The sequence below is a fragment of the Malus sylvestris genome, chromosome 11 (assembly GCF_916048215.2).
Source record: "Malus sylvestris chromosome 11, drMalSylv7.2, whole genome shotgun sequence".
Classification (NCBI taxonomy): domain Eukaryota; kingdom Viridiplantae; phylum Streptophyta; class Magnoliopsida; order Rosales; family Rosaceae; genus Malus; species Malus sylvestris.
Genome location: NC_062270.1, coordinates 11,552,205 through 11,567,962, shown reverse-complemented (window position 1 = coordinate 11,567,962; position 15,758 = coordinate 11,552,205). Strand labels below are relative to the sequence as shown.

Here is a 15,758-nt window from a genome sequence, read left to right as displayed (position 1 = left end):
ATGATTAGGGAGTGTATTTATTTCTTTAAGCTGAAATATGGTTGGGTTAGTTAAACTGTGACGTCGAAAATAAATATGGACCGCCTCGGGAAAGACACTCCAATTATGTAATTTTTGGAATACTAAATTTTTGCAAACAATGTAACGTGTTACAAATAAAAATAAATAGGTTAATTAATACTTAACTAATAATTTAATTATTAACTACCACATCATATTATTTACAAAGTTGAGAAATGCTATGGGACTCTAAAAAAGTGGGACTTGTCATAAACTCTCTATCATTTTATAGTTTAACGTTATTTCTCATGTCATCATTATAAAATATTATGCCCAAAACATGATGTGACAGAGAGTTCATAGAGAGTTCAATTTAGAGAGAGTTTCCTTAGCATTTTCTCTACAAAATTTGGTCTAAAAAGCTGGTCTCCTAACATGACCATGGTTGGAGAGTGCATTTTCCTCACTACCCTATTTATATTGTTAGATGAATTTAAATTTTGAGATTTGTGTAGTAGACTGACACAAATCTTAAAATTAAAAACTAACGATGATAAATGGGATGCGAGTATCACCATCACTTGAGGGTGATGAGCAAAAATATTCACATTATTGGATACTATTGACACTCCACAAATTAATTATGGACTTCTTATAGGAATATTTTTCTTTATAAAGTATTTGAGTATTAATAACAATTTCCTAACTACTTGATTGAATAATAAATCGATCAAATTATGGTCAAGCCACATTTGTATGTGCTCAAAATTAGAAAGCTAGTAGGCGATAGTGCCAGGTTTTAGGAGAGATTTTTCTCTATATTTGGAACATGAATTGGTACACCATCCATTATAATATTAGCGGAGAGAAGTTTATTTTTTCAAGTATTTCTCCATTTATGTTATGACGTAGTGTACCGATCCATGTTTCGGATACGCTATATAATCTCTTAAGTTTTAAGGGTGATTTGAGGTGTGTTAGTTTGATCCAACTTTTACCTGAATGTATTGGTTGGGTCGATGCCTCATACTCGCTCATGTCTTATAGCAGACACGCAAGAGAGCGTATCAAGAGACAAGTATTTCAACGGGTCAAGACACTACAACAAAGGTGTGCCACCAAACTTCTTACTTTTCTATTGGATCAAACTCTCAACTTTGGGGAGTTCGTTCCCCTTTTCTAAATTAAGTTATCCATCTGAGTCTCAATCTACTCTGGCTTTGATACACAACATTTTCCGTAGGAAGAAAAACCCTTTTTATCAATGCTAATAGTTTGTTTTAATTTGGATCGATATTGACGACAAATAATTAAATATCGAACTCATCATAAATGCACGGATTGGTGAGCCATACATGGATATACCAGCCTCCTCACAGTCGAACTCATCACAATCCGAGATGTTTTGTCGGAACCCAACACCATGTCAATACTTAACCCGTTACCGGAATATCACGAAATTTGTCAACAAAAAACTACTCATACACAATAATGATAGTTCTCTTTCACTACCACCAGCGAAATGTTAAAAATTTACAGACTTGTTCCTAGAAAAGAAACCCAAAGAACAAAAACCATCATGCGCACACACACAGATGGACCTTTGATTCACTGCTTGATTTTCCTCCAAAATACCCCTAAGCTATATGCAGGCGCTGCTGGGACGAAAAGATGGACCATGAACAGCACGAAGACGCCGCCTGGTGCGCTCTTTCGGGTCTTTCGGCTCCTCCTCAGTGCCGATGTAGTGAGCCACCGTGGCTGTCACAAGCACAACTCCCAAACACAAGACTGCATAGCACTGCCTGGCCAACCTTCCGAAAAGCCCCTCAGCTATATCTAGGGGTGGGTTCGGTTTTTTGCCAAAACCGAAATTTCGGTTCGGTTCATTTTTTTTTCGGTTTTTTTCGGTTCGGTTTCGGTTTCGGTTTCGGTTTTTTGTTTTGTTTTGTTTTTTCAAAAAATGAAAAACATTTAAATTTTAAATTTTAACATATCTAACACAATCGTAACATAAGCATTCTAACTAGAATCAAAGACAATGAAAATAAACATTTAAAGTTGAACTAAAATCATCAATCAAGTCTTCCAAAGTCCAAACTAACAACCTCACAACACAAAAATCATACAAATGACTTAGAAAAGTTAAATTGTATGATGTTGTTCAAATATCAAGGTTGTTTGCTTGTAACTGCATGTTGACAACTTGATTAGTAAAAGTAATGTGTGGGTGGATTTATTTAGTGTGTGTTGGATTCTTTTCCATCACAAATTACCCAAGTAATCTACCCGAAATAAATGTTTATGGATTATGTTACATGTTATATGAGATTAGATTTGGAAAAGAAAGCTAGGGCAGAAGTAGACAGTGCTATGGAGATGGATGTAGGTACTTCAGGATGAGGTTTGGTTTCGGAACCTTATATGGGGGATAAATAATCGGTTAGGGTTTAGAGTTTTTATAGGCCTTTTTTTAATATTTTGAGCTTAAAGTTTGGCAACACATTGGGTTTAGCACATTTTAACTTACAAATTGGGTTTAGAAAATAATACCCAAAACAAATAATTAAATAAAAAATTTAATTTAATTAATTTGGTTCGGTTCGGTTTCTAGATCACTAAAACCGAACCGAACCAAAAGAATTCGGTTCGGTTCGGTTTTTTCAATTCGGTTCGGTTTCGGTTCGGTTTGGTTTTCGGTTTTTTGAACCCACCCCTAGCTATATCCATATCCCTAACTCAAATATTCTCTCTTACTTTTTATAAGTCAAAAGTGTACTCGATGTAGTTTATATATATATATATATATATATATATAGAGAGAGAGAGAGAGAGAGAGAGAGAGAGAGAGGAAAGAAACAAGGGGCAGAGTGGTGTGGAAAAGAAGCAGCAGTTAGGAGCTAGAAATTTCTTTTAGTGGGGTAACCCGAAAATCAATTAAGAAAACCTTATTATAATATGGCTTATAACTAATATGAAAATATGGATGATTTCAAATCATAATGTATCACAATTACAATGTTACAAAAATTTCAGTGTAGTAGTGGAAAGTGACAAAGTGATAAGAAAAATATTAATACATAATTACGCAAGAGTGAGATTTTTCGGTTTAAATGACAGAACAAGAGCACTTTTGCTCATGTAATATTTGATATGAAGTATACGCAATATGAAAGTATGTTGGATACTAGGTACATATATTTTCTTCAAAAATAACACATGTGTATTATATAATTGTAGTCTGTAACTTAACAAACGAATCACTTGAGTGGGTGCATATGCCCCCAGTGAGCCTTCATTGGCTCTGTCCTTGGCAGCTAGCCGCTGGAAACAAAGGAAAACCAGAGGTTGTTTGGTTTAAGGCGTTTTAAGACTGCTGTGACTGTCGTTTTTCCTATATTATTATTATTTTTAATTATTTTTACAGAAGCAATAGATAACTTAATCGATCCTAACAAACACATACAATGAAATATATACACCGAGGTGTCAGATGGGTGTATCTCCAGTAACCAATGTCTTAATTTGAAGATAAAGCCGATTGATTCGCAAATAAGGAAAACCCCTATACAGCTACCACAACAACTCACCGAAGCAATGCAAACACGATGAAACAAAACTAAGGACAAACTATGTAATTTGAGAATGAAATGATCAAATCATCAAGTCTCCACTGTGTGGACAAAGTTGCTTCTAAAGTGATCTATAACAGCCACGCAAGGAAGAACCCCCATAAATTTGTCTTGATGAGGCGGCTAAAATGTCATATAGGACACCCATGTATTATTTTAGGGTCCATGTCTAAGAAGGAACACTTGAATAGGGAGTTGGGGAACTTGTTAACTCAGGGTTCTTTTCGACCCGTAAAGTGGTATTGGCTTGGGAAACCAATGCCCAAAGGAAGAAAGGAAAACCGAGGCCCAAAGAAAGAAGGGAAGACCGAGGCCCCATGGAAGTAGAAAGGGCACCCTCGAGTGTTATGGACAGCCGCCCAATATTTTGGTTTGCCCACCAGATTGGCAGCAAGTTGGCATATTGACAACTTTATAGCACGAAGTCCTAGGAGTAGGTCTACTCAAATCCCAACCCCAGGCCGCATGTTGGCCATTAGTGAGAACAGAAGCCTATGAAGGAACATAAAAGCTATCAGATCAAGCGCTCATGTGTGGGTTTTCTCAAACCTGAGGTCTGAGTAAGGCATTAGGTACGCGTTGGCCCATGAAGACATGCATTTAGACTTGAGCAAACGTCACTTCACTCCCACATGTTGACTCAAGGATGGAGTAGTAGCTAGCAAGTCATGTCTATATACTTGGCTCATTAAATGCGAGGGCGGTGGAGTATTCAAGCCCAAAGACTTTTAGGGTCTCACTGAGAGCCTATATAAGGTGGAAGGGTACCTCTCATAAGGGTAAAAAAAAGAGAAAAGAATTTAGATCATAACCGAGTGCTCTTTGTAACCAATTCTCAATATATATACTAGCACCATAGTTGACGTAGCCTGGTTTTGAAGGATGAACCGCTTAATTAATCCTTGTTAAGTTGCTAATGTCTTAATCTTGAGCACACCAAGGGCCGACCGCACCGGTCTTTGTTAACCTCCTAGTTTTGAGTGCTAACATTAAGTTATTAATTAATCCATAAATTACTAAAATATTGATTATTAATTATTTAATATTTTGTTGAATACAAGTTTTTCCTTGGTCTCACGGCTATTAATTTATAGAGATTTAATTGTAGTACTAATAGAAAAGGGTTTTTGTCACAAATGGTCCCTGAAATTGACTCATTTCATCAAGTTGGTCCCTCATGAAAATCAATCAATGTAATCCTTGGAAATTAGTGTTACAAATCAATGTGGTCATTTGTTTAAAAATCTGTCAAAAAAATTGTTATGTGCTGATGTGGCACATAACTTGGTTTTACAAGTCTAATTAAATAATTTTATTTGAATTAAAAATATTATTTTACATAATTAAAAACTTGAAAAAAATAAAAATAAAAGAGAGAGGAAGAAGATGAACAGCTCATCTTCTTCTTTCTCCCCCCCCCCTCCCCCCCAGCCGTCACACATGAAGGGGAGATGCCATTCTCTGTATAAACTATAAAGTTCCTAATGAACGGCATATAGCCGTCAGAGCACTGCAAGAAGCTCAAGCCTTTGTCTCTCCAACCACCTCCCGAGAGTCCTCCGCTGGTACTCAAATGCCTCCCACGTCGATCTCACGTTCTGCCCGCGAGTCACGGAGGCCTCCCTCGCCGCCTTTCAAATGCCTGCAAGTCCAGCCTCCTTTCGATAGATCAAATGCCTGCAAGTCCAGGCTGCTTTTACGGAATTGGGTTACTGAGTTTGGCTGCCAATTCCAAGAATGTGGTGGAGATCGACCTGTCGAACACCACCGAGCTCAGAGACTTCGCGGCGGCGGCGAAGAACATTCAAATGCCTTCAATCCATCTTCGTTATTCTCTTTTTTTTCTTTTCTTTTTTTTTTGTTGCTTTTTTTTAGTTTTTAATTATACAAAAAGAAAAAATGTTTTTCATTAATTAAATATTTTAAATTCTTATAACAATATTTTATTAGATTTGTGGAACCCAATTATGTGTCACGTCAGCACATAACAGAATTTTTGATAGATTTTTAACAGTAGGACAATATTGATTTGCAATATCCATTTTTAAGGACTACATTAATCGATTTTCAATTTTAAGGACCATCTTAATGGGGTGAATCAATTTAAGAGACCATTTGTGATAAAAATCCAATAGAAAATGATAGTGCTATCCACACACCTATTTTTATTTATCGCACACATCTCTTAATTTGAGGCCGTTGGATCGAATGAAAGGCAAAAAATCAATGGTAAAAAATTAACAAGAGCATGTGAGGGATAAAAATGAGTTGAGGAAATAACACTATCCATAGAAAATCACCAAAAGTCATCAACTGCATATATATTGTGAGAGGCAATTATCAACTCTTCAAACAGAATATTAATGCTCTTTGGCATTCAGGATCGTGACTTTGTGCTTAAGATTTAGAGGCATTTATTTACAGAAAAAATGCTATAACATAAAGGCACAGTAAAACAATTGAGACAGGATGCAAAATGAGTAAAAAATATATATTAAAAAAAAAAAACACTACTCGGCAGGATGCAAAATGTGTGGCTTCAAGCATCTCCATTCTCTCCGATCATTGCGTCATCGTCCTTGCTGTCATCATTGTCACCATCATTGCCGATCTCTAATGCATAATGCAACAAATTTTCGAGCTATTGTGTAGGTTGCCTCTTGTCAAATGAGAAGTCTTTCGACCGCTCCATGTTAATTTCGTGTTGTGTTTGAGCAGGTTCCATGATAGTAATACTAGTATCAGTTATTGTAGTTTTCCCATGAACCGAATTTTGTTCATTGACATCAACCCTCTCACGGTCTACATCTCCCATTTCAATATGGTGGTGGTAAGAGGATGAACTGCCATCTACATGGAGGTGGTGTGAGGGGGAGGGTGATTCGTTGGCCCAACGTTCACCCTCGAAATTTGATCTTCTTGGTGATGCATGGAAACTATCCACTTCGTTCCGATAGTTCCGAAGGAGGTGGACGGGGGACGTGTGGTGGGATGGAGTGACTGGTCTGCTAGACATTGGGGTTACGGAGCCTTTGTTCTGCTTTATGTGCTTCCTGGCTGTGTGATGCCAGTTGCGTAAAGCTGCGGCTACTCTTTCATTGAATATGGTTGGTTTCATGGTTGAGCCCATCTGAACAAATCAACATATAAAGTCAAATATTAATTTCAAGATTTATTCAATTTAGTCATCGATATGGTGAAAACATGTTTATTTGTGTGATTCAGATTCACTCGGACAATGATATATAATAACAAGTGTCATATATTGACAAACTCATTCATAATCATTCGACTAGAACTTAGGACCTGCTTTTTAAAGTAAATTTTGAATGTCATTACAACCAATAACCATTTTGTCACGTAAATTCACAAATTAATTGGATCAATTTGGTTCTCATTAAAACTACGTGGTTGCTCAATTAAATCTATGAATTGATGATCATGTATTTAGATCATTACCTGTGTGACAAGGGCATAGAGGGGTAGAGTGACATAACTGCAGAGAATCTGTATGAGGATCCTAAAAATCGCCACCGTTAATTGTGTGTTTGAACAATTTTAACGGTTAGGAAAATAGGAAATAATTAAGAGTTAAGTCCAAGGAAGAAGTGAGACTCACCCCATTGAAACTCTGATGACCACGTCCTCAGTGTGCTCGTGAAAACAAGATTTCAAGCTAAATTCATACTGAAATGCCAAAAATTATCAGATAATTAGTATACTATTCCACTTTTCTTATTTACTTATCTAATAAATCTCAGATTAATTAACCAATTAATTAATAATTAGGAAAATGTAACTTACCCAACTCCATGCAAAGAAAGCAAGCTGGAAGGCATTCTGACATTGATAAAAAGATAATGCAAAAGGATCAGTGTATACATACATACATAGGGTTTAAGAACTCTAGGAATTAATTAAGTTCATATTAATATAATTTAAAGTACTGAAAACTCTGTTAAAATTATTAAGGTACCTGAAAGAGAACAAAGTTGATGAGGTAGAGAATGAGACGAGGGCGGTTGAGCCAAAAGAGATGATCACCAGGTTGAACCACAGGTAGCCCCTTTACAACCTCTCCGCTTTCTTGAATTCGAAGACCCATTTTCGTGATGATCACCTGTAGCTTGGTCCCCACCAAGAGAATGATCTGAACGTCCAAGTGCATTTTCCACCGTTAGATCTATCCATCTTGTGGTCCCACTATTATATTATGAATACTTGGTAGATTATGATGAGGGAAGAGATTTTACTTACAATCAATGGGATGAACGGTAGCCAATAATAAGTATACCAGCCTGTCCAAACGAAATTCAAGTAAGCTTAATCAAATAAGTAATTAATTTAATTATGTTGAAACATTTAGAGTTTAAAGTTAAGTGCTATAAGTTGGAAGAACATATATATAATTTAGTAGGTGAAGACGTGATTAAATACATGAGTTTACTCACCGTGAGTATTAAAAAGTATGAATATCACCGCAAAGAACCAAATTGGAGGACTGCAGTTTGTAACAAAGAAAATGGAAGTTTATGTCAACAAACAGTGAAATAAAAAGGACAAAAAAGTAGAAGAAAACACCAAATCACTAACCTGATTCCCACAACTACCTTGAAATCCTCTTCAAGTGATCTGTTTATGTATTTTTGGAAATTGAAATTCTGATGGCTTTGGGGTGCCAAATGTGCCTGAAATATTGTTGTGCAATATGTTATTGGTTACAGAATATAATTATTATCCAAACTAATGTATGTCACGCGTTTTATATTATTATTTTTCACAATCTTATATGTCATAACAAAGCATAACTTCATTGAATCAATACATCAATTATATTAAAAAAAAATTCCACATATTGTAGATTATGATAAAGCACTTACCATGATAAACCCATGCCGCAAGGTTAAGTAATCCACTTTGGGAACGGACCTTACAAATTGTCTAAAAAAACAAACCTGCAAATAGTATAAAATAAATGGATGGTAAGGCAAAAGAAAGTATAAAAAATATTTACATACCCTCGGGTCAACACTTAAATAAACCCAGTTGAAATAAAAAAAATCACTTTAAGAAACTACATATAAACGTAACAAAAAAGAAGAGAAAATGCTTTTCGAAAACAAAACAAAACAAAAGCTTTGTATGAAGACCTAGCTAGGAATAGGAAGGCTTATGAGGGGAGTCTTGAACTTCCACCATTATTGCTTATTTTGTGACACATGACCTTCTGTAGCTCACAATTCCGTCAAATATGAATAAAATCAAATTAGGGGTCCTTCGTAAAAGTCAAACTATCAGTCAAAAAAAGGAGGAAATTGTCCTGTGCATGGGCACCGCCCAGTTCTTATCTATAGTGGCAAACTTAAGACCGTCGATGCCGCATGGCAGGACAAATTAAAACGAAGCCAATTTGTATTGCCAAAGTCTTCTTATAGAATCTCATTATTTGTGCACACAATTCAGAAGAATATCTAGAAGGTTAGAAGGGTCTTCATCCTTATATTGACTTCAAAAGTCAAAATCATAGCTAAATGCTTGAAAAAAACGCTTTTACAAAAAAACCAAAAAACGCTTTCACACAATTTTTCGAAAAAAAAAGGGGCTTCACAGCATTTTTCGGAAAGAAAAAAACGCTTTCACACCATTCGTATATGTAAAACCACTTAAAGGGATTCTTGTTTGTCAAAAAAAAAAAAAAAAAAAAAAAAAAAGAAAAAAGCAGAAAGAAAGAAAGGAAAGAAAACAACTTAAAGAGACGACTCTGATATATAGGCTATACCCTAATCTTGGTGTTTGGCTTTTTCTGAATATCTCTTGCATGTTAATATAAATTTTGGCAGAGATCTTCTGTACACTAGGACCCTACTACGCACTCCTACAATAATTGTATACTCCTGCTTTATGTTTCGATAACATACAAAATGTTAAACGGCACATTATAAAAAGGAGTAAATTGTACAAATGGTCCCTCAATTTTAATCAAATTGGAGCAATGGTCCCTCAACTAAAAATTCATTACCATTGGTCCCTCAACTTATCAAAATGTGTAGCTATAGTCATTTTCATCAATTTTGTCAAAATATTGTCAAAATAAGCTATGTTGGAATAACCATTTATATAATTAGGGTCCCTTAACTCATCAAAGTGTATAATTATGGTTCTTTTCGTCAACTATGTCAAAAAATTTGTCAAAACGAGTTATATTGGAAGGACTATTGTTACAATTGGGTTAAAGTTAAAGGACCATTTCTCCACTTGAATTAAAGTTCAGGGACCAATGGTAATGGATTTTTAGTTGAGGGACCATAGCTGCACGTTTTGATAAGTTGAGGGACCAAAGGTAATGGATTTTTAGTTGAGGGACCATTGCTCCAATTTGATTAAAGTTGAGGGACCATTTGTACAATTTACTCTATAAAAAGTGAATGCTAAAACTATCAAAGGCACTGTTTTAAAAAATTTCACATAGGCACTAGACAGTTGGTCATCATTTCGATTAATTTCTAAGTGTTTGAAAATTAAGAAAAGACACATAGACCTGCCTAGGCGCCGTCTAGCCCGCCTAGAACCGGTTAGGTCGTTACTCTTACTTAGACAGAAAATACATAACTTTCATTTTACATATTTTGTTTTTTCAAGAAATTATAAAAGACTTGTTTAATACTTGGATAAGCACCCACTATATGTTTGTTCTTCATGTTTTTAATATGTTATAATATTTTATAATCTATATGTCATTTTGTTTTGCAATATATATATTCTAATACAATAATGTATTTTTTTTAAGTATAATTAGTCATTTCTTTATATGTTATATAATAGATTTAACTAAAGCTAAACAAACTGCCTAGTCCCTCGTCTAGGCACTAGACCTTTATCCGCCGCCCGACTAGCCCACACTTTTTAGAACCTTAAATCAAAAGCATACATGCAAGAGAGGATTAGTGTATGCATCCGTTTATAATAACGCTATTCTTGCTAATTGTAACATAGTTGAGAGTATTATCTTTAACACACGAGGTTCTTGAGTTACTGTCGTACACAAGTGGCTCGGACATATTTTCCAACAACTTTATCAAACTTTTATTAGGCCTTAAGCTTATTAATCCAATGGCCATGCCACGATCACTCTCCTTGGCAGCATTAATTTCTTATTAAATGACATGTCAGTTAGAACGTGGCGTCATTAATTTTGTTGGGACAAGGATTGTCTGTCTTCCACTTCCGGTGCTGTTCTCGTGCCTTCTTGTTTGTGTGGTCATGGTTAAGTCACGTCAATATTTTATATTACTATTTATTTTTGTCTTATTATATCTATAAAAAAATAATATAAAATGTTAACGTAGCTTAACCGTGATCACACAAAACAGGAGGACACGGAGAAGGCACTGGAAGTGGAGGGCAAACAATCATTATCCATTTTGTTGGGCTTATAAGAGAAAACTTTTCATTAGTGACACTTGACCTATAATTCTTTTCTTAAAAACTTAACATTAGAAAGGAGAAGTATTACTGAATTACTGAATTAGGGTTTGTATGATTGAAGATACACTGAAACAATCAGGCCAAAACAAAAGCAGGAAAGATCAAACAAATAATTGATACCCTATATACTTTTATCCACTCTTTTTTAAGTGCCTCCACGTCAATCTAGCTTTATAATCTTAATTTTCTTTGTAATTATTTTTAAATTAACCTATTTGTGTTACGAGAATCACTTGATTATTATTATTCGTGTGTACGTGTGAAATCTGAAAGGGCAGTGTTTTTATTTTTATGTCATGTGAAAGGGATTGTTTCCTTGACTATCTTAACACTGATCAAATCATAATACTAACACTAGCATATGGGCACACACAAAATGTGAGAAATTTTTTTTTTTTTGTTTTTGAAATAGAAGGAGAGAGAAAGAGAGTGATAGAGAATGTGGGAGTGTGAAGGTTTTTTTCTTTTTATTTTTTTATTTTTTTATTTTTTCATTTTTAAATTAGAGATATGTTAGGATTATATTTAGATGAGACTTTGAAAAAAAAAACAGCTTAATTTGGTTGTGTGAAATTACATTTCTGCCCCATATTTCTTATTCATGTTCTGTTTTAATTAGAAGGTTAATTTGGTAATTTCATAGAATTTTGATTGACAATGAGTGTTTTATTAATTAGTAGAGATAAGTTTCCACGCAACTAACAATTATTAGGTATTTAGATTCTTTATTGTTTGATAAAGAAATGAATAAAAAAATATCAATGCGGACGTCAATCTGATGGCAAATACTAAATTCACCACAAAAAATTCATGTAGCAAGAAACACAAATTTGAAAGTATTTAAGCCATTAGGGGTGAAAAATTGACATTATAATGCGTAGAAAGTATGTAAGTCAATTAGGTTAGTATAGTAAAGGTGGGCGGGATAATAGAAAGAGTAGATTAGGTTTAGAATTCTACGCCATTCAATCTTAAACAAAACGTTATTATTGTTATTATTATTGGGAATTATTATTAGTACTCCAAAAATCACATTCTATACTCCTCACAAGTATATTTTTCTTTCTAATTATAGAAGTTTCGAGTGCCAAATGAAATTTTTTGAGTGCTAATAGCAATTCCCTTATTATTTTGTAGCTTGAAAGATTTCAATAAGAACCAGGCGATTAATAATGATGTATATATTAACATATACATGCCATGCATTCATAAAATGCACAAAGAATGATTATACTAACATAAAGGATAAAGGGAATAAGAGTAGAGAGCTCTTACTATCCACATAAGGAAAGGTGTTTTGGTCCAGAAACTCATATGCCTCCTCCCAAAAGATGTGTCCCTTGCAAACCTGAATCTCTCTGGGTCTGTCATACACACAACACATGCCAAAACAAAAATGTCAAATAATTGAATGACTCATTGACTCTGAATAATTTCCTTTCATATATTGTGGTTAAAATTAAAAGTCACAATTAGAGACTACAAGACTTTAAATAATCCATTATTTCATCTAGTTAATTTGGATGTTTAGAAATTTTTGGCTCTTGGAGATTATTTATGAATTTGCAGTTCTAACCATGAGAAAATTGATATTCAACTGTTCTTGTTTCCTTTTCCCACCGCTTCCAACTTCCCATCTGAACTCACCAAATAGTCATCATAATCAATTAATTTCCATTGATTATAATGAATTAAAAGAGAAAAAGAAAGATCAGTTAATTAATTGTAAATTGATGTACCTTGGCTCTTCCTAAAGCCATTGTGAGGATGCAATAAAGGACATGGAAAACAGCCAACACGAAGATAAAAATGTGCAGTTGATGAATACCATCCGCAGATATAAAAGGTACTTTACCCTGCAAAATTTGAGTAGACATTCCATGAGCCTTAATTCCTACATTATAAACAAATATTTACGTGTTTGATTCATTCCTAATTAGTTTCTGGTTTTGCATTTTGAAATTGCTTAGAGATCAAGTATAATTCACCAACTTGATTTCTTGTAAAAACCAAAATTGATTCCGATTCACCTCTAATTTATACATCTGCATGGACTTGTCTGATAACTGATAAGATATTACGTGTACTCGTCTGATATAATATAAGCAATGCTAGCTGACAAATGGCTACTTGTTTATTGAGTGCATCTTAAGGAAAAGTCTAAAATACGGAATTTCTACATCATGATAATTAATTTATGCTGGGTGAATTTTTTGAATAATTAACAATAGTTTTGTTTAGGTTAAAATAATGAGTATCAAAAGAAATTGTAGATTAAAATAAGTACCTTGGCCGGTTTTTTATTCTAGGAACAAAAATAGAATTGAAAAAAAAAAATTGTAGATCAAAATAAGTGGTGAACGTTCGTAGTTCCTACCGTTGCTGAACATTTGTCGGTGACAGCAGCAGCCAGAACACGGCGTGAGCCACCGCCCGTCTCGTTAAACAGAGAGAGCAGTCTCCTGCTCGGGGTTTCATCCACATACTCCAAATCCTCTTCCTTATTCAATTTGTCTTCTTGCTTCTTGCCACACGGATGCCAAGTGTTGCCAATTTTCTGTGATATGCATATGTTTGATATTGGTCCTTGTCCCACAGTTAAGAGCAAGGATATGAACCCCAATAACATAAGCTCTATTACACCCACAAACACAAATAAAACATAGGTATTAGCTCAATAATCTCAATATGTTAACTCTCACTAAATCAATTAACGAGCGGGAAATGATTGCTGCACCATTTTTCTCCTCTGGCACAACGCTGATTATTTATAGCCTTTTGATCGGAAAAACAAAGAATCAAGACACGAAAAATAGACCGGCTGTGCATAAGGAGAAAAGTGGTGTCCATAAATCATTTCCAGTTAATCAGTTAGTCTATGATTTGACATGGGTTTTACCTGATTTGATCTTTTCTAGTGCTTCGTAAAGGGCGCTTTTGTGTTTCTTCTTTAACCACTGCAAAAATGGTGAAAGAAGTAATGTAATGAAATTCAAACTCAGGAGAGTAAACTAATGAAGAACCAGAAGTCGGTCTAAGCACCCAAATTAATGAACTTTCAGTTGAAGTATGACTTTACCTTTGCTATAAGTTCGATTATGTGTTCAATGATTATTGAAATCAAGACCAAAACAAAACAGACTACGGCAACAGCCCACGTCGGCGTTTGCTCTAACGATCTTCCAGACGTTGCCGCTGCCATGTTTTCTGGATTAAGTTGCCCAATTGACAAAGAACAACGAAATGAAATAACTTAAGTTTCGAATAAGTTGCCCAATTGACAAAGAACCCAATTGACAAAGAACAATGAAATGAAACAACTGAAGTTTCCAATAAGTTGCCCAATTGACAAGGAACAATGAATGAAACAACTGAAGTTATCGAATCATGAATATGAGAGAGAGAGAGAGAGAGAGAAAGAGAATATGAAATAAACATGTGAAGGTAATAGAGAGGTTGCGGGTGTTAAAAGGAGTTGAAATGAATTCAAGGAAAGGGACTGCAGTGGAAAATTTTGACTTTCGAACGCGTAAGAGAATATATATATATATAGAGAGAGAGAGATTGTCCTTGACCCGTTAAAAAAAATCAAACACAGTTATTTTGACCGAATAATAATAGTCCCCTTTAATTTAAGAGTAATATTAGGTTAATTAAATTTAGAGATAAAATTTATCAAATAAATGATGTCGTATCAATAGAAATAAGTTTATTAACACTTAAATTATAAACCAATCATCAACTTCCATGTAATTTAGTTTCTAAAATTTTGTCTACAAATTTAGTTTATTTAGCATTACCCTTAATTTTATTAAGTTAAATGCTAAAGAGACTTTCTTAAAAGTGAAATTTTCTATGAACTCTCTCGCACATCATTTTTTATCACAATTTCGTGCCAAGATTATAAAACATTATGTCAAAAAGATGAGGTGGTGAAAAATCCCACTTTAAGATAGTTTCCTTAGCATTTTTTTTTCACATACAACATTATATCTACATGAAAGAGCATGGATTTTGATTAGTCACACAATGAATCAATTTTAATATTTAGTATCAAGCTCGTCATTCACAAAAATTAAAATCTATTATTTTTTACTTACCAAAAAGAAAAACACATCTAAATGATCGTAATATTAAGTTGCATTGATTCCAATAATTGATTACCACTGCTAATGACTGCCCCAGAGTCGACCCCTAGCTTAAAATTTAAGGGATATGTAATTCTTTTTGTTTCTCAACCTTTGGATCCCCAATCAAAGGGTCCAAAACTGAGGACATGTACAAGAACATTTCTGGTCTCCTGGAGCATTAAGATAATATAATATACTCCAGAAAGAGACGAAATAAAAATGTATGGTTCCTATTTTCGTGTATGCTATGAACAAATTGACTGACTCATGAGAGTGACGGGGTTTGACAAATCATAGAACAAGTGGCGAGTCAATAATGCATATTACATGTAAAAAATTAAAAAATTATTGCCTGCGTTATTGACTTGTTCCCTTTCATCAAATTCTCTCAATCCATCAATTTCGATCTTTGAAATTTTGATCAAACGAATAAAGTTATTATAATTTTTAAAAGAATTCTCTATTTGTAATCGTTAGATTAAATTTCAAAGATCTAAATTGATGAATTGAG

The 15,758-nt window shown here is 34.3% G+C and overlaps 1 protein-coding gene across 1 annotated transcript; it reads right to left on the bottom strand.

The window, feature by feature from the left end:
• Positions 1 to 5,923: 5,923 nt before the first annotated feature.
• On the bottom strand, positions 5,924 to 14,573 carry LOC126589546 (MLO-like protein 6). Its single transcript, XM_050254871.1, has 15 exons — positions 14,197 to 14,573; positions 14,017 to 14,074; positions 13,495 to 13,751; positions 12,857 to 12,973; positions 12,694 to 12,754; positions 12,393 to 12,481; positions 8,513 to 8,587; positions 8,226 to 8,320; positions 8,084 to 8,133; positions 7,890 to 7,930; positions 7,609 to 7,782; positions 7,437 to 7,472; positions 7,252 to 7,319; positions 7,092 to 7,152; positions 5,924 to 6,762 (listed from the first exon to the last, which is right to left on the bottom strand). The coding sequence occupies exons 1-15, from the start codon at positions 14,317 to 14,319 to the stop codon at positions 6,274 to 6,276; spliced, it is 1,794 nt and encodes a 597-aa protein (XP_050110828.1). The 5' UTR covers positions 14,320 to 14,573; the 3' UTR covers positions 5,924 to 6,273.
• Between the last annotated feature and the right edge of the window lie 1,185 nt (positions 14,574 to 15,758).